Source organism: Lampetra fluviatilis, chromosome 23 (genome assembly GCF_964198595.1).
Source record: "Lampetra fluviatilis chromosome 23, kcLamFluv1.1, whole genome shotgun sequence".
Lineage (NCBI taxonomy): Eukaryota > Metazoa > Chordata > Hyperoartia > Petromyzontiformes > Petromyzontidae > Lampetra > Lampetra fluviatilis.
In genome coordinates this window covers 8,902,049-8,921,742 of record NC_136297.1, presented here as the reverse complement: position 1 = coordinate 8,921,742, position 19,694 = coordinate 8,902,049, and the positions used below count along the sequence as shown (strand labels likewise).

At 49.2% G+C, this 19,694-nt stretch overlaps 1 protein-coding gene across 1 annotated transcript; it reads right to left on the bottom strand.

The window, feature by feature from the left end:
• Positions 1–3,380: 3,380 nt before the first annotated feature.
• GLIS2 (GLIS family zinc finger 2) lies at positions 3,381–19,593 on the bottom strand. The gene is made up of 7 exons (XM_078867417.1): positions 19,230–19,593; positions 10,817–11,859; positions 10,173–10,273; positions 8,296–8,376; positions 6,706–6,839; positions 5,758–5,876; positions 3,381–5,340 (listed from the first exon to the last, which is right to left on the bottom strand). Exons 2-7 carry the CDS (start codon positions 11,160–11,162, stop codon positions 4,517–4,519), a joined length of 1,605 nt encoding a protein of 534 aa, XP_078723543.1. The 5' UTR covers positions 11,163–11,859; positions 19,230–19,593; the 3' UTR covers positions 3,381–4,516.
• Positions 19,594–19,694: the final 101 nt, after the last annotated feature.

Sequence of the window (19,694 nt, the reverse complement as noted above, 5' to 3'; positions counted from 1 at the left end):
GCATGCTACCAACTCTAAAGAATAACGCTTAAGTGAGGTGAAACCATAATACACACGTGCACTGTAGCAACACGTCAGTGGTGTAAATGCACCATGGGGAGAGAAAAAAAATAATGTTCATGTAAACTACGGAAACTAAACGTGCGTTGTGAAATCGAACGTCACGAGCCACCGGAACGTGGATTAAAACCTAAGAAAGTGCAAAGTTAAACATTTTGAATTCAGCGCCAGCGTGAGCGAGAACACACGCTGGCGCTACGTCCGCGTGTGCCGAGCCTAGGGGTGAGCCCGCGGGTGAGCCCGCGGGTGAGCACGAGGGTAAGCATGGGACGATTGTGGGGTGAGCGAAGAGGTGAAACGACCGTGGGGTGAGCGTGGGGCGAATGTTGAGTGAGCGTTGAGTGAGCGAGCGCAGAATGAGCGTGGAGTGAGTGTTCAGTGAGCGGCGTGAGCAGTGTGAGCATGAGGGTGAGGAAGACACGGGTCGGACATGATGGAGAGAAGATTTTTGAACAGCCAAACGGAGCAGCAGACATTGACGAATGCACAAAGGGGGGCATTGAGAGAGAAGGCAGCGAGAGCGGCGACAGCTTAGGACAAGGTTCTTCAAATATATTCGCCAGAGGGCCACAATAAAATTAGCATGCACTGGCAGGCCACGTGAGATATGACACCCGACTGTATGAATACGTGACCGCTAATGTACCGCTTGTTTCCCAGCTGCGTCATATATTTCTCTCCGTTTCTCGCTCTTTCATCTCACTCATCTAAATATAATAATAGGGTTTTTTCCCCTTTTTTCTGCCAACAAAACTAAAACCTTTTTACAAGGATTCATGTCTGCATTAACCACAAGGTGAGGCTCAAAAGAAAGCTGGCTCTGGTGTGGACCAATCAGTTTCAAGGACAATGCATATATTATCATAGTATGTTTTTGTTTGCATTTTGACTGCAAGTATTGTGGTTAATGCAGACATGAATCCTTGTAAAAAGGTTTCAGTTGTGTTGCCAGAAAGAAGGGGGAAAACCCTATTATTATATTTTAGTACTGGCAAAGGAGGTCTAATGATCTCATCCGAATCTCTTTATGTCTCGGTAAGCCGCAACGGGCCATTACTCGGCAGGCCACTGCAAGAGCCTTCAATATGCCAACAATGGCCCGTGGGCCACCAATTGAAGAACCCTGGCACAGGAGACAGAGAAAGGACAGAGATGGAGTGGGCAGAGCAGTTGCTAGAGACCACAAAACTCTCCGCCGATTTGCGAGTCTGCTCGTCGTTTCTATCCGGGTGTCCACAATCCAGTGACGTGAACCCTAACGTCGTCGTAAACCCAATCACAGGGCACCTCCCCCCACTCCCCACCCCAAGCCGATCCCTTGGCAAGGTACGGCTCAAGCCGGTGTGAGCGTCTGCGCCCGTCCTGGTCCTCCCAATGCAAGCCCCCCAATGAACCACGCGGGGGGGGGGGGGGTCTAGCAGGAAGCCGGATCGCGATCGCTCAGCGCGCACCGGTGAGTTCAGCTCGCGCGGGTTCACAGCGAACCCGGTAGCCGTCGTCGACGAAAAGCGTTTAAAGGCCTCGGGTGTTTGTTCATTCTTCAATTTAGGAGAATTGAGGAATGAATGGAAGTGTAAAAAGAAATCATTAAAACCGACTTTCAAATCAATCCGTCGAACACGAATCCAGCCGCGCTTATAAGTAAAGCTTGTCTGAAAAACACTGTGGTTCATGGACGGTGCATGGCAGTGCTTCATCATGTGGTGCATTAGGAATATCAGTAATGGTTTTCTCATGACCAATTGATCGAACGTTCGGTTAACCTACGAAACGATTGGATGATGCGTCTTTTCCCTGTGGTTATTTCTCGTAAAGCGCAGATTCGCATCGCTCGATCGCTTCCCGCAGCGCCAGAGGGTAGAGACTGGGAGCGTCTAACCCAGCAGCCTGTGCTGGGGGGCAGCACAGCCAATGAATTAGCTTCGTCCAATAGTTGACGGGATGTCTGATCTGAGCCGACAACACAACAGGATGGCATTATGAACCAGAGTTGTTACAGCCGGCTACTGCTGTCAATTTTAATCATTTGACGATTGCCCCCCCCCCTCCCCCCAGCAACTCGGTTAATTCTCAAGACAAGGGAATCCACCGTTTGAATCAGAAATCAATTATTTTTCGTCTCATTTTAACGGTCTTGTTTGTGCTGTTTAAATTCGTTTTTCCGCCTCATTTACACATTTACATTGTCTCCGTTCAGTGAAATGTGACACGAGCAAATCAACTGCAATGAATCGTAAACAATACTAATCGAATATGAATCGGCAAATGGATTAATCGTTACATCCACACCGTGGTGTAATTGTAAGATTTGCAAAATGTCTTTGTTTCGCCGGCGAAAATAAGGATATGACACTTTGCCTGGCAGGCCTTCATTAACGACCGGCAGTGTCAAGGCTTGCAGGTGGGCCTAATGGCACGAGTACGTTTTTTCTGTCAAGAAAAGAGAGATCAATTGGAATGCTAAGAAAGTGTTGTCACCGGAGCAGCAACAGTTTACGGCCCGCTTATATTTATACGTTGCGTATGCATAATTGCATTATTATGCACACAAGTGCTTCTACGGTATGTATGCAAATGCATACGTCGTCGGAAAAAAAGCATCCCTCTGGTACAGCACGCGAGCGCGTGTGCACGTAGGTACGCGAGTGTGCATACGCGGCGGGTGCCCTTGCACGCGGGTGTGTGCGCGTGCGTGTACTGGAGCGAGTGTGTGCGCGCGCCCGTTTATTGCAGGAAAGAAACCTCCCTCCCCCCTTCCCCGTGAGTCCGTGCACATTAAGTGGCCAAACAACGCTACAACACTAACTCCATAAAAACAATAAGACGTAACCCAAAAAAACAACCACCTCGTCGTGTAGACATATCGCACGCCACGGCCGTGCTTCTCTGGCTGTCCGTCATGAGCTTGAAGCTTCGTTAACGAGAAAACGGACTTTAAAGTTACGTTTCGATTTAAAGCTTTCGTGACTGCAGGGATTCATCTTCTTGGTTCTTTCGGTAAAGTCACGTAGAAGGGAAATAATAAAATAATAAAAATAAAACTGAATAAAATAATTCTCACGACGTTTCGGCTACAACGCAAGCAGCCGTCCTCAGGTGAAGAATGAAACACCACCAAGCTTGGAGCGTATATTTAAGCTGGGTTGGAGGGGGAAGGAGAGGGCCTTGACAAAAGAATTTGCATATCAAGAGGAATGCGTATTTCCCATAAATATGCTAAATTCCTCTTGATATGCAAATTATTTTGTCAAGGCGCCCTCCTTCCCCCTCCAACCCAGCTTAAATATACGCTCCAAGCTTGGTGGTGTTTCATTCTTCATCTGAGGATGGCTGCTTGCGTTGTGGCCGAAACGTCGTGAGAATTATTTTATTATGTTTTATTTTTATTATTTTATTATTTCCCTTCTACGTGACTTTACCGAAAGAACCAAGAAGGTTTAAAGTTACGGTTCGGCACGCTACCACAGCGCTCGGGCAGACGTCACTGTGGCATCGCCAAACCATGTCAAATACGGCAACGTAGCGAGGTCACTCGAGCGCCGCGGCGGAATGCCTGGCCATTATTTGAATTTTCTCATTGACGAAGCTTTCCACTCGTACCGTCTCATCGGACAGCCAGGCGGGACACACAGCGGTCGGTTCATAACTTATAGATGTAAACAGCACTTGGCATGGTATAAATTGCCTGTTGAGGAGAGAAGCTCCCAGGGGTGCTCAGGAACGCTACCAGCCCTGGAAGTGATGCAGAGATTCTCAATTCAGCTCAGGGAGACCTTGGGGGTCCCATCTATTGGAGCTCTTCCGCAACCGCATCGCACTGTTGCCAGCCTCGATTGAAATACTTTTATAGATACCCCACTGATTTGTAATGACAACCCTTTCTTCTTCTCAACAGGTGATTGAATATTGTAAAAGCGATATCTTAGAGAGGCGAGCGTAAAAAAGATGTAGTAAGTGTTTTTCGGGGTATGTATGAATGGAACACCCTGCACGAGCAGGCGGTAGCGCATTTGCCGCTTGTTGCAAAGGTTCGCAGGTTCGAGAGCCAGTGACCGCCATAGTTAATACTGTGGGTGTAATACCAATAAAGATAAGTGCCGTCCGATTCACAGCGGACGTTAAAGATGACGTTATGTACTGTGAAAGAGAGGAGTAGGCCTTGTGCGCCAGCGTCTTGGTCCAAATTTGCCAAAATTGACAAATGACTCGTAAATTACTTAATTTGGAAACAACAAAGCAACATCACCCGCTCCTGGCAGACTCATGTCCACTCACAGGCCAGAACTGCATTCTGCCACAGAGCGCATCCACATGTACTGCATGGGAGGTGCGGTATAAATATTACGTGGTGAAGACGACGATGACGACGTTGTTTTATTGGGTTGTGGCGTCTTCCTTTAAAATCGCGTTACGGCAGCATACGGCGTCATGGGGGTGGCGGCTGTGGCGGCAGTGGTCACTCCGTGTGGATGGCTGTGGGCCTCATCAGTAGTGGCCCGGGGGAGATGAGCAGCCACGCAGGCGGCGGGGACGGCAGCGGCTGCGCCGCCACCGCCTCCGCCGAGAGCCGGGGCAGGCCTCCGAGCCCGGCCAGCAGCCCGCCGGCCATCGGCGAGCCCAGCAGGAAGTCGGCGTCCAGAACTCCGGCCGCACGGCTGAAAGCTCCGCCGCCGCCGCCGCCGCCGCCAATACTTCCGAGACCCCGTCCCAGTGACGAGAGCGACATCTTGCTGCCGAGGCAGGGGGCGATGAGCGGGTAAGTCCGCGTGGGCGACTGCGCCTCCAGCGCGGGGGTCGCACCATCGGGAGATGACGAGGACGAGAAGGAGCAGGAGGACGGCGTCGGCAGCAGCGTGGGCGGCACCAGCGTGATCGCAGACAGCAGCGACGCCATGATGGCCGCCTTGCTCAGGTTGACCACGGGCGAGCCGAGGGCGAACGGGGCCGTGACGGCGCTCAGATCCAGCGGCAGCGTCAGCGGCGAGCCCGGCAGCAGCACCGGGGGTGGTGAGGGGAGGGTGGTGGTGGAGGACGAGGAGGACGAGGAGGAGAGGAGGCAGCCGCCGGAGATCGGAGCGTCGGGCGACGGCCCGTGCTGGTGGCCGTGTGCCTTGACGTGCTTGCGCAGCGAGCTGGGGTCTGTGTAGCGCTTGAGGCACCCAGGCGTCTTGCAGGCGTACGGCTTGTCCACGTAGTGCGTGCGCGTGTGCTTGAAGCGGTCGCTAGAGTTGGAGTAGCGCTTGCTGCAGCCCTGGTATGGGCACGCGTACGGTTTCTCACCTGGAGGTGTTGGGCAGGGGAGGGATGCAGAGAGGGAAGAGCAGAGTGAAGGTTCAAAGACAGCAAGGAGCTAGAAATAAACTCTAGAATAGAGGTCGAGAAATATTGTATATGAAATATAAAACAGACGAGGAGCAGTGAGAGACAAGGTAGGAGTGTGTCTGTCTCGTGTGCACGCTAGACAGTGTGCGTGATGTTCCACGTGGCTTGCGTGAAGTAGCGTGTGGTGGTCAAGTCCTGTGTGGTGGTGATGGTGTTCCATGAGGTGTTGATGCACCATGTGGTGGTAGTGGTGTTCCATGTGATGGTGATGCGCCATGTGCTGGTAACGTGCAGTGTGGTGGTGGTCAAGTGCTGTGTGGTGCTGATGTGCCGTGCGGTGGCGATGCACCGTGTGGTGAGCACTGCCACCCTGACCCGTGTGCGAGCGGCCGTGGATCTTGAGGTTTTCGAGGCGCGAGAAACTCTTGTTGCAGATGGGGCACTGGTGCGGCTTCTCGTTGGTGTGCGTGCGCACGTGGATCAGCATCTTGTACCTGCGTCGTCATCGCCGCCACATTTACACGACGTTACACGCCGGCGTGGCGAAGTACGGTCGATGAACTCTCACCTCTCACGCAGCGTGGCGAGGCACTCGCCCCGGGAGCGAATTGATAAAAAGGGCCGTAAATGTGCAATGTCAATGGCCTAATGGCCAAATCACCTGGTCGCTGCGGACACTTTACGGATATAAACGGAGACTGGAGGATGCTTCACAATGCGGTGACTGGATTTTAATACTTAGCATCGAACCGCAAAATGTTTTGCGATTCCTCCGTGCAACCTCACCGTCACCCAGAATGCACCCAATCTCGTCAGATATCGGCAGCTGAGGGGGATCGAGCCCGGATGGTGCTTGCATGGGTGACCACCATGCAGGTGTTATAGGTTGCTGCGGGGGCTACAGCCTGGAGCAGTCCTGTGTATGTCAGTGGAGCAAAATCCCACGTTCTAAATGCATTATCTCTGTCCTTCTGCCTGTAATGGGGGAGCACGATAACTTCAATAACGATAATCCAACATAAACGAGAGCGTTGCAAAACGAGACTCATCCTGTTCGAAAACCGCTCAAATTGAACGAAAAATTTCGTTAAATTTATTGACGGATCACCCTTAGTGGCCTAGGCGACGTGTTGTCATCTCGCAACGTACAACACACGACACCTCGCCACGCGACGCCATCCCGTCGTGCGGCTTGAAACCCATCGTTTATTATCGGGAAAGTAAATGCGTCGAGAGGACAACCGCACGTCGGAAAGTGGTAAAGAATCCGCTTTGCGTGCCCGATTTCTCTTCCTTTCTGTCACACGCAAGCGTAGGCCTCACCTCGCGTTGAATCCCCTCCCCATGCGCGCGCAGCCCTCCCAGTGGCAACAGTATCCGACCTCGCGATCGGCGCGCACGTGAGCGTCGTGCACGTGCTCCACCAGCTCCTGCTGCGAGTCGAACACCTGCTGGCACTGCGCGCGAGAACACACGCATGTGGGAACGCGCGCGTGGGGCGGGGGGGTAGCGGTAGTGTTCGTGGTTGAGTTCGATTCCCGTTCACGGCCAACACCGGTGACGATTATCTAAATCAGCCCTGGGTTTCACCTAGGTCAGGGGTCGGCAACCAAAATAACAAGAAGAGCCATTTCTTTCCAATTCGGTACAAAATTCAGTATTTCAAGAGCCGCAATGCATCTGAGTACATACTGTACATACGTACATATTGTCAAGAAGCAGCCCGTAAAGAGCCGCATGCGGCTCCGGAGCCGTAGGTTGCCGACCCCTGACCTAGGTCGACCCAGAACCAAATGAATAGCTGGTGTGGTGTGTAAACATCGCCACTAGGGGAGACAAAGGCGGCCGGTGTGGTGTTGGCCACCCCCTCGTGTGCCGTGCCGGCCTTTAAAGGTGCTCGAAACAGCACTTGCCCCAACAGTCTGGTAAGGTTATATGGAGTGATCTTTGTGGATTACTGAACGGAGCAACTCCGAAAACAGGTCGGGGAAAATCACCCACACGCGTAATTTATATGTAACGTTATTCCCAATGCGCGTTTGTCTTCGGAGGAATTTAATTAGCAGTAACAAAGTCTACGAGTAGCGGCGAGGGCAACATTTATTTGCATATTCGCAAAACACCACTTTTTGCTCCTATTTTTTGTCTTTAAAGTTTTTGGGGCAACACTTTGATCGATTTGGCCAATTGTCAAAAAGGGTTATTCCCCAATAGCAACACCATATTAGCCTACGGGATCGCTAATACTGCATCATCTTTACGACAGTTGGAGTGCGCCCACCGTTTCGGACGAACAGAGTTAACGCATCGATGCTTCGAACCTTGCTTAGAAAGCGTTAAAACCAAACAGCATCAATCTTGTAGGCATTCACCTGAGCAGTATGGAACAACTGTAAGTTTCACTCATGATAAAACAAAAAATCCTGTCAAGTTAATATTACAGTAAAGCTTTAGTTTGGCATTCAATTGACATAATTGTGGCATCTCTTCTCGAGTATGATGCACCTCCGATTAGCACGGTTGGCTGCGTAGAGTGCCAAAGGCATTAAACATACATACAAGTTAAGTCACATCACCGCAGAGGCCCTTCAGGACACTTAGGGACACACAACCTCGGTATTAGCGATGTCCATGAGCTTGCACCTGCTCATCTTACAAGTCTTGTCATGCATTGCTAAGCCTCAGGCACTACATCTAGTGGAATATCACCTCTGGGCAGCACCGTCAACTCATCTCGCCAGCATAGGTGACTAGGATTGCCACGATATTAATCAACCTATCAATATGACAATTATCACGATATCAGTTTCCCGTAACTATTTAATTGCAGGTAACATATTTTTGCTGTAACGTATTCTGTGGCCACGAACGCCGCCAGATTTGGGCCCTGCAGTGCGTGGCTGCGTGACGTACTCGTTTCCAATGGCAAGTCAGCGGCCCCGAGAAATCTGTGTCATCTGGGCCCAGCGGCAGAACCAGGCTATCCCACCTCATCTGCAGGCCACGCATGCGCACGCACACACACACAGAATACACAAAACACAGAAGTAAAGTTCCTTATTTAAAGAGCCACACGTGGTGGGGGGGTGGGGGGCAAGAAATCATGACTTGTATATTGGTAAACAAGGCACCTACAGCGCACAGGTCAGGCAAAGATCTCCTGTGTAGCGTCGTAGACTGCTGGAGTGCATGAGCTATTAGCAAGCTCCTGTATAGAACACAACTGAAACAGGCACTTGCGGCACGCACAAGTGCACACACACAATCGCAGCACAGCACTTACCACGTTTTACAATGGATGGTCTTGTGCAATCAACAGTGACTCGGCCGAGACCATTAAATACTCCACACAAGAAACCTTTTTGCAGAGATCAATAGCCCTGAATAGGAACGCATGCCAATTTTACAATAATCGCATCGGCTTTCAGTGAAAGCGTTCATATATTTAAAAAATCTTGATAAGGGCATTTAAACCAATCCATGGGCTTGCACCTGCGTATCTTACAGATTGCACCATGCAGTACAAACAGTCCCGGGCACGGGAGTCAGTGGAATCTAATCTCCGGGCAGCTTTGCCAACCCATCTGGCCAGCGCTGGTGACTAGCGTTGCCGTAATATAAGTTTTCATACGCGTGACGATTATCGCGATATCAGTTCCCCATTACTTTGTCATTTCATTTCACGTTTGTATTGTTCTTTTTTATAAAAACCTTCACGTGAAGCTACCCGTTTACGAGTCAATTGAATTCAACGTTTTTCAAAGCCTGCGTCTCCTTAAACAGCAACGAGTCCGCCAATGAAGATAAAAATCTACGGAATGATGTCTTGCAAAAATTCCAGCATTTGGTCATGATGCTCAATTAACCATGGTTTAGGCATCAGGGTAAAGTCTTACAAGGGTCACCAATATCAGATAAATGCACACAGGCATCCCTCGATATACAGAACAGATACGTTCCTGAAAAGTTGTCCGTAAAGCAAAATACTGTGGATGTCGAACCAAATTTTTCCCATTAACTTCCATTATATAAATGGAGATGCATTCCTACGGATCCCAGGACGTAATAAAATCACACTTAAGAATACAGCAAATACTTTTAAAGCACATATTTCATGGATAATCGATAATTATGTTAAAATACTAATCTTAATACTAAAAATAAGTCACAAAATCACATTTCTGTACCAAAACAAGCCAAACTAGGACGCCATGAAAAGCGCGAGAAACCAGTAAAGCATGAAAGTGTGCGCAAACAACCTGGACCAGCACGAAATGCACGCTAGGGCAAATTACGAATCGTACATTGTTCGATTTCAATGCACGCTAGGACAAATTACGAATTGTGTATTGATCGATTTCACCCCCCCCCCCCCACCACCAAAAATATAGAATTTAGAGATTTAAAAATTACGTCAATGGGAATTTTACAAAACATATATCAAATTATTTCCTTATTTTATAAGTTATGTTATAGGGAAATTCCGTATATTTTGTTTGCCGTAGGATGAGAGATGACTGCTCTTACAAACCCTACCGAGATAAGCGGTAGGCCGCCAATTTTTAAACCCGCAAAGCGATTATGAAAAAAAAATATATGAATGCAAATTTATCTTCTCGAAGAAAAAAAATCGTACGCTGCAAATGGGTTTAAAAATTGAGAGAGCGATGCTTGAATCGTTAAAAGGCCTGGCGAGTACGCAGAGGGAGCGAGACCCCCCCGCCGGTGGTGAGGCTGCGCTGGTGGGAGCCTCCGCTCCCCCGTGGGGCGAGCGCCACTGTCGCGCTTACGTTCGCTTCCTTTTTGGCGAGCAGAGCGGCGCGGTGCAAAGCGATGCCCAGGCTTGTGGACTCGTCCAGGCCCAGTCTCTCCTGGGCCTGCTCCAGCAGATCTGTTCGCAGACGTGCGTGCGTGCGTGCGCGCAAATCCAGACCGCGTAGTTACACGCAACTAACACGTGCGGATATGGACAGTTAAACACAACTAACGCGTGCGCATACAGACACGCACACAAAGACACCATTACGCAACTATTACACGCACACACGTACAGACACAGTTACACTAAATTAAAATACAAAGACACACAGACAGTTGCACGCCAATATCAAAGCCGCACGCGCACACAGTTACCACAATCATCAGACACGCAAACTCGTACATAGTTACAACCATCACATGCGTGCGCGCATACACAGATACACACAACTGCCATTCGCCACTAAGTGGCGTTGCCATCATCAAGGCACGCAAGCCAGGCTATGTACACTTTAAGGCATCGTGAAGTGTTGAACACCCGCTGGCAGGAGGTCACGGGACAGACCCAGGTACCGTGGGTTGACTGAGATGACTGGCAGATGCACCACCTGTACCCCATACTGTGCCAAATTACAACTGTCACAGACACACACATGCGTACACAAACACACGATACCTGTGGGGGTGAGCGTGGGCAAGGAGGTGATGAGGGCCGTCCCGTCATCTGCCATCTTGAGCACAAGCCCTCCGCGCTCACGCGCAGTGTAATCGTAATACTGCTGAGCGGCCGCCGCCACCGCCGCTCGGCTCTTGGACAGAGAGCGACGTCCGCAGTCATCGCCGGCCCCCGCCACCGCCAACGCTGCTCTCCCGGTGCCCAGCTTCAAGTCCAGGGGCTCCTCCAGACACACGGCCTCCATGGCCGCGTCGGCACGCGACGGCCGGGACGCGGCGAAAGGCACGGTGGGGCCGGTGCAAGGAGGAAGCGGCAGCGCGGGGGAGGTCACGGTCTGCGTCACCATGCGCGAGACGCCGAGCCAGCGAGCCAAGAACACCGACAGATGCGTGGGGGTGATGGTGCTGGTGATGGCGATTGGAGTTCTGATGGTGGTAGTGATGGTAGGTGGTTCTTTTTGCGGGGGGTGTTTACTGGGGATTTTTTAGGTTAAGTGTCGTGAACAAGGGGCAACTGCAATTTGAACTCGGCAGAGTGATGTAAATAAGTGTAAATTCTGCGCAAGGAAATTGACGTTTCGTTCAGCCACCGACGTTTCTGCGAATTTAAATAAAAACACTTTGGGGGCATGTGCTGGTGCTGTGCAGCACGCGTCGTCGTTTATACTGCGAGCCCGGGGTGGCGCTGGGAGGCCTCTGGGCTAGGGATGTGCGTGCAGGGCAGGCCCACGCGCGCAATCGCTATGTTGCGCCCTGGCCGCCCATCGCAGGCCCTCTGTCGCACTCATCAGTATCGGAGCAGACGCATCCATCCAATGTGTGAGCTCCTCGTCGCTGAAGCTTTGACGGCAACTTTGTTTTTTATATATATAAAAAAATTACGTTCGGATTTTATTTTAAAATCTCTCGTGCATGACGTGTGCGGCGAATGAGCAAGGTTTCAGATGTATGGTCAGACTTCAATATCGGGCTTCTGGGTCTCGGTGGTGCCAAGAAGGGCTATGTGGTTGTTGACCAATCCAATTTTCTGGGCTCTTTCCCCTCCTGTGACAAGAGACCACAGCACACATTATAAAAACAATTTTAATGATTGACATTTTAAACGCCACTTTCACGAACATTATCACGTAAGACACGTGCCCATGGTGGATGCAAATCTCATTTGCATTCCAGTTTTCTGCCACAAACACAAAAATTCACACTCGTGGCTACACATCACAAGCAGGACTAACCTAATTCTAATATTTTTCCGTGATCTTGCTTTTTATTTACTGACGCTCTCACATTTATTTTACAACCTCCTCACAATAAGAATGACACTTTTTAAAATATTTTAAATGGCGACTTTAGTGATATTATTTTATTTGTATTTTATTTATATTCTAACAATAAAGATAAGTCTATATGAGTACAGATTCACCATACGATAGTCTATCGGGGTAAACGTCAACCATGAATTAGTTTATAGGGGAAAAATCTACCATATGGTAGTTTATCCAAGGTAAGGCCTGCCATGTGGCAATTTATAGGGGGATGATATACCATCTGGTAGTTTATCCGGGGGAGAAGTCGCATTGGGGAAGATCGACACAGCATGACACTTCAAAGGCGTCCTCCCCTGCGTGGGTTCAGAGGGTGGAGGATAAAGGATGCGGCTGGAGTTGAGGAGCCAATCAACACGAGGTAACGGGTACTTCAGAGCAGGGCTGCTACCTCCATTGAAATACAGGAGACCATTTCGATGTAAAGCTTTCGTGACTGCAGGGATTTTGCTTCTTGGTTCTTTCGGTAAAGTCACGTAGAATGGAAATAATGAAATAATAAAAAAATGCATAATAAAATAAAATTCTCACGACGTTTCGGCCACAACACAAGCAGCCGTCCTCAGGTGAAGAAAAAGAGCTGTCTGAAAGACAGCGCTCCAATGAACACTGCTATGCTTGGTAGCGTCTTCTAATTCTCTCACATTAACACAGCTTATTCAATGCTAAATTCTTCTGTTGATATGTAAACTCCTTTGTCAAGGCGCTCTTCTCCTCCCACCCAGCTTAAAATACGCTGCTAAGCTTAGCGGTGTTCATTGGAGCGTTGTCTTTCAGACAGCTCTGTCTTCACCTGAGGACGGCTGCTTGTGTTGTGGCCGAAACGTCGTGAGAATTTTATTTTATTATGTTTAATTTTTATTATTTTATCACTTCCCTTCTACGTGACTTTACCGAAAGAACCAAGAAGATACAGGAGACCCTTGAATATCGCGGGGTTACGCTTTTGGAGAGTGCCGCAAAAGCCAAAGCAGCGATTTTCAACACTTAAGCCTAACCTATATAATGAAGTTGGGTATAAGGCAGCCAAAAATAGACACGTCGCAATCGAAACAAGGAGTGAATGGGAAATAATCTAAAAACTAAATAATTGTAATAAACAGAGGTGGGACAAAGTCATTGTTATGCAAGTCCAAGTCGAGTCGTAAGTCATCAAATTCATGACTCGAGTCTGACTCGAGTCCAAGTCACATGACTCGAGTCCACATCTCATAGGTGGGACAAAGTCATTGTTATGCAAGTCCAAGTCGAGTCGCAAGTCATCAAATTCATGACTCGAGTCTGACTCGAGTCCAAGTCACATGACTCGAGTCCACACCTCTGGTAATAAACATGGAAAAACCGGATACAAAAATAAATAATGTCTTTACCGATGATGATCTAAAGCGGGTGTGCGTGTGCGTTTGTTCGCGAGTGGGATAGAACAAGTAACAAAATCACCTAGGAATCGATTTTTAACAACATGATGATTATTGCGATATCGGCTTCCGATAAGTTTGTAATTGTATTTCGCGTTTTTGCGTTTGGTCTCTGCTTTGCTTGTTGCTCGAATGAAGATTTGTGTTACAAAGTTCTGCAAATGCTGTTCGTTCAACATAAGTGCCTGCCCATAGGCCTGATAAATCACTGCAACTTTGCCAGATATTACACTTATAACACACAATATATGCTGTGGGTTCCACGATAAGTTTGTACTGAACTTCTACAACAGTCCAGGGCTTCCTTTACACTGAGATGCATATGAAAATCCAGCATTTTTTACGGGAAGTCTGAAATGGTTGTTTAGTTAAAACGTGAATTTTTGTGTTTGTTACATCGCAAAATATTGTCAGGAAATATAAAATATATATATAAAGCAAGGGAGGATATAGCGACAAATTTCGATTTAAAGCTTTCATGACTGCAGGGATTCATATTCTTGGTTCTTTCGGTAAAGTCACGAAGAAGGGAAATAATAAATAAATAAAGTCTTGTTTTATTTTTATTCTTTTATTATTTCCCTTCTACGTGACTTTACCGAAAAAACCAAGGATATAGCGACAGACTATAAAACGCACAATACGATTACTGCTGTTTTTATCGCACGGGTAGCTCCTATCATCACCGCAACGCGACAATCAAAGTTGTTCACAAAATAAACAACAATGTTGGCTCATTCCCATGTTTGTCTCTCCACGTTATGAGTTACAGTAGTTTGTTTCACACATCCCATCGGCCACACGGCCTTCTTTCTGGGAGTGCCATATTGTCAGCAGGAGCATTGGCGAAATACCAGCAAAAGACTTGACCGGTTTCGTCATTCAACGACTCATCAGCACTGAGGCTCGCTTGAAACAACGCTGATGCACTTCTCATAGGGCAGGGACGATATCTGTTCGAAATGAGTTTTCGTCGGACGCAAAACTTCTCTGTTCAGCCGTAAACACAAACGCACGGAGAATTTTTGAGCCGTCACCTCCAAATGTGCGTCCACTGGACATGTCCAGTAGATGTCACTCTTTCCCTGTGCTAAGAACTTCTGTAGTTGCGTGCTGCCATCCTGCACCGACCGCCTTGCTCCATTTCCCAGGGCTTACTCGCGCAGCCTCATAAAGCCGATCGCTCACAATTCAACCGCTGTTGCTACTGCGATTTCTAATTGTTCAAAAACCACCGAGCTAATGAAGGCTTAATTAACCGGTTCGACCCGAGCGGTGACCAGGCCCTGGTTAGCCGCGATTCAAATGAGCCCTCACCGCGTTAAATGAATGGAAGTATGGACGTGTGCATTATCGCCGTGGGGGGGCGGGGAGGGGTCAATGTTGCATATTGTGTGCTTACATGAAGAAATCACGCATGAATTAATAAGAGCGTGCCGTGCGTACGGGCAGTCTGTACTCGGGACGCGCTGCGTCTCGTCAAATCTCGGATGATAAGCAGAGTTGAGCCTGCAGAGTGCTTGGATGGGTGACCTTAGCTGTGCACGAGTTGTCACGGAGGTCAGGGGGGGGGGGCTACGTGATCAGCAGGTGGCAATGCCACTGCACGTGTTGGACGTACTCCCTATGCCCCCGCGTCTGCACGTGCCGCCTTCGCCCGCACTGATCAGCTGACCAGCGTGAAGAATGGTCAAATAAACCCCACGGCTCGTCCCCATAGAGCGGTGGATTTACTTTAAACCGCTGTCTACGAACATAAACGTATGAGCACTGTGTATAAACTTATGGCACTTGTTAAGTGGTTATTTTTTCTGAAATGTACAATTTTGACACATGCCACTGCCACTCACACCGTGGGTGACGGACGATGATGATGATGATAACGCACAGAAATAACCATTCGATGTATTTACTCCGGGGGGAGCGGGGGGTGGTGGGTAGCCTCAGCTAATCTCCATCCTTTGGAAGGGTCCCGACGTTTGTGTGGCCAAGACGCCAAAACTACGGAGCCCTCGGGCTTTGCGTCGAGGGGAACCCGCACGGAGGAACCCCACCACGCATATCGAGGGGGGTCGTGGTGGTGATGGCCATTCAGCTCCACACAGACGAGACTCAAGAATCCACTGCCGTACTGCCATCGTCACCTGGGTTACGTTTTGACCACAGACTCTTTGGTTCTTTCGGTAAAGACACGTAGGTATCAAATAAAATAAATCACGACGTTTCGGGCGCCACACAACTGATGACGGACGCTTGTGTTGCGCCCGAAACGTCGTGATTGATTTAATGTTTCTACCCACGTGACTTTACCGAAAGAACCAAAGAGGATGGATCCCTGCAGTCACGAAAGTTTCAAGTCAAGATTCAAATCAAGATTTTGACGACAGTCTACATCATACAGTCGACATTAGTGGTTTTTGTTTTGTATTATTTTTATTTGTTTATTTTTATTTCACTTTATTTTCTTTCTATCTACGTGACCTTACCGAAAGAACCAAAGAATATACACACTGGGGTTTCTTTTTTTTTGACAGTCTGCAGAGACAAATCGCCCGGTTGCCTTTGTTAAGCCATGGGGCTGCCCGCTGGAAAACGCACTTGAGCAGAGCCTCACCATTCTGGCGAATTGCCCGATGATGCTGGATGCAATTACCAGCGAAACGTCGTACTACTCAAAAAATGGTAAATGTTGTGGTTTCACTCTTCAACACACCGGTGGGCTAAAGCAGTGAACTCTTTGTCTTTTGTCAACGTGACACTTTTTTTGTTGCTGATTGGTCGTGTCGGGTGGTGGAGGGTTACGACACATTTATAAATAACGCGATCTAACCCAAAAACGTTGATTACGAACACTTGAGCACACGCGCAGACCTGATGATACAACACGTTCACACGTGTGCCCTGTGCACGTGCACACGTGTGTACGTGCACCACGTGCACACGTGTGCTTGTAATGTATACGTGTGCAGCGTGTAAATCAGCGTAAACGTCACTCGCACTCCCACATAGACTGTGCAGTAAATGACCGCAGCGTTGTATTTCACGAGAGTGCTACACAACGCGCACGCACACACACGTGTGTGTATCCGTACACTACGTGGCGTGTGAGTGTGTACGTATCCGTATGGACACGTGGTGTATGCGAGCATCTGTTTGTATCAAAGGCCATATCAAGTGCGATGTGTGTGTGTGCATCGTGGTAGCGTTAGCGGCTACGAACCCGGCGATCAGAGTTCAATTCCAGCTCGCGACCATCACCGGTGACGATTATCTGGATCGGTACCTGGGCCTCCCCTAGGTCGACTCGGCCTCAAATGAGTGCCTGGTGCGATGTGTAAAAGCATCGCCACTCGGTAAGACAAAGGCGGCCGGACGTGGTTGCTGACCCACCCACCCCCCTCGTGTGCCGTGCCGGCCTTCATAGGCGCCGCTCGCTAACAGCACTTGCCCCCTACAGTCTGTTAAGGCTACACGGGGGAGCTTTGTCTTTGTTGCATCATGAATAGTCTACAGTGTGGGGGGGGGGGTGCACGTGTGCGCGTGTGTGTGCACGTGTGCGCGTGTGTGTGCGCGTCTGTGTGCTCGTGTGTGCATCTGTGTGCACGTGTGTGTGCACGTGTGTGCATGTATAGCGGTGGTGTAAGCGGTTACCGTACAGCGCTACGACCCCCCCCCCCCGGGCGAGACGAGGTCAATGCCCGCTCACGGACCATCGACATTTGGCGAATATCTGAACCGGTGCTGGGCCTCCCCTAGGTCGACTCAGCTTTAAACGAGGCCGTAGTATTCGCCACCCAACACCCTCTCTCTCGCGTGTGTCGTTCCGGCCTTCAAAGACACAGCACTTGCCCCCAACAGTCTGTTAAGGCTATACGGGGGGTGGTGGATCTTTGTCTTTGCATGTACTCTCTATACACATGTAAAATTATATGGAATTGGTGTGCATGTGTGTACTTGTATCAACAACAAAATCCTCACCTTCGTCAATAATTGCTTTTAATAGCTCTCAAGTGTGCACACACGTACGCCTTTGTGTGCGTACACACGTACACCTTGTCACAGTGTACGTGTGTACGCGTTGGTGGACATACGCTGTGTGTTGTCTGCAGGATCAAGCAGTGAACTAACAAAGGACTTCCATTTAAGTGATGCCCCCTGTGATAATTATGAAGCGAATGTGCAACAGCCCCCCTTCTCGTATGTAGCCCGCATACTGGAGCGTCTGTACTGCATTGTGTGTGTGTATACAGTCCTATGGAAAAGGGACCATTCCCCGAAACGTCGCCTAATGTATTAGTTTCCTTTAAGGCAGTGTTATTGACGAATGTGTTGAGTTTTAAACAAATATATAAACAATTGTGCGTGTGCACCACTGCCACGTAGCATCATCATCACCAACAACAATTATTGAACACGAAGGCTTTCGCGATCAATATTATCCATAATACACAGGGGTTTTTTTTTAGTGTTAGATCGCGTAAACATAAATGTGTCGTTAAACCCAGCCAATTAGTAAGGTTTGTCACATAAACAGAACGTGCCGATTCGTTACTAGTGTGCTGTAGAGTAAATCCACAACATTTACAAGAGACTTGGAACCAGCATCATCAGGCGACAGACAGATTTGTAAACGTCTGTGGCACAATCGATGTAACGAATTGGCAAGTTCTGTTTACGTTACACAAACCTCCCTGTTAAATAATTGTTGTTGCTGTTGGTGATGATTGTTTATATCTTTTTACAACTCATGATTGTCACTCGCTAACAAGCAGCATGTTTAGCCCCCCCCACCCACCACCACCAAGTCTGTTAAGGTCACAGGAGATAGTTTCTCCTTTGTCTTGTGTACAAGTTCCTTTATCAGTTTACTCCGAGTGTAAACTGATCAAGGTGGTACACACATTCGTACACACAACACACACACACACGAGTGAATACGTGACCAATGCTTAGGTATAGACATTCACTAGTATGTATACAAGTTAACAGTATTTCTGCACGCGTGTACCTGTCTGCAGACGAACCTGTATATGAATGTGTGTACACATGTATACCTGTGAAACACACGTGTACACTACTTCTGCACGCGTGTACCTCTGCGCGTGTGCACGTGTGTGTGTGCACGTGTGTGTGTGCACGTGTGTGTGTGTGCACGTGTGTGTGTATGTACGTGTGTGTGCATATGTACGTGTGTGTGTGCATGCGTACTCGTGTGTGTGTGCACGTGTACTCGTGTGTGCACGTATGTGTGTACTCGTGTGTGTGCACGTGTGTGTGCACGTGTGTGTGCACGTGTGTGTGCACGTGTGTGTGCACGTGTGTGTGTGCACGTGTGTGTGTGCACGTGTGTGTATGCGCTTGTGTGTGTACGTGTGTGTACATGTGTGTGCATGCGTACTCGTGTGTGTGTACTCGTGTGTGCACGTGTGTGTGCACGTGTGTATGCATGTGTGTGCACGTGTGTGGATGTGTCTACTCGTGCATATGTACTCATGCATACACATCTGTGCGTACGCGTGTGTGTTTACTATTGTGTACACACACACACACGCGTGTGCACGTGCGTACACTTGTGTGTGTACACGTGTGTGTGTGTACGCTTGTGTACACACACACAAGTGTGTATATGTGTGTATGTGTACACACACACGACACACACACAGAGGCCACTCACCAAAGGAAGCCGCCGCCTCCGCTCTCTCCCGAGCCCCGGACCCCGAGGAACCGGGTCCCAGACCACGGCGGGAACCGGGTCCCAGCCGCCGTCGGGAATCGGGTCTCAACCCCCGTCGGGAACCGGGTACCGGGGGAGCGCTCAGCCACGGCACCAACACCACAAAGACAAAGATCCCCCGGCCAGCCCCTGTCACAGACTCCGAGGGGCAAGTGCTGCTAGCCAGCAGCGCCTCTGCAGGGCCGCGACAGCGGGGTGGAGTTGACCAGCGACGTTTGCTCATTTGAGGCCGAGTCGACCTAGGAGAAGTCCAGGGGGACGGGTTTCAGAGGTCGTCTACCTAACCGGCGCGCTAATCGTTGCACCACCGCTCCCGATTCGATTCATTTAAAACTTCCGATTTCTAATTCCCGTCGATTCGATTCGTCGTCAGCGTTTATTATTCACGCCCCGCCCATTAGAATC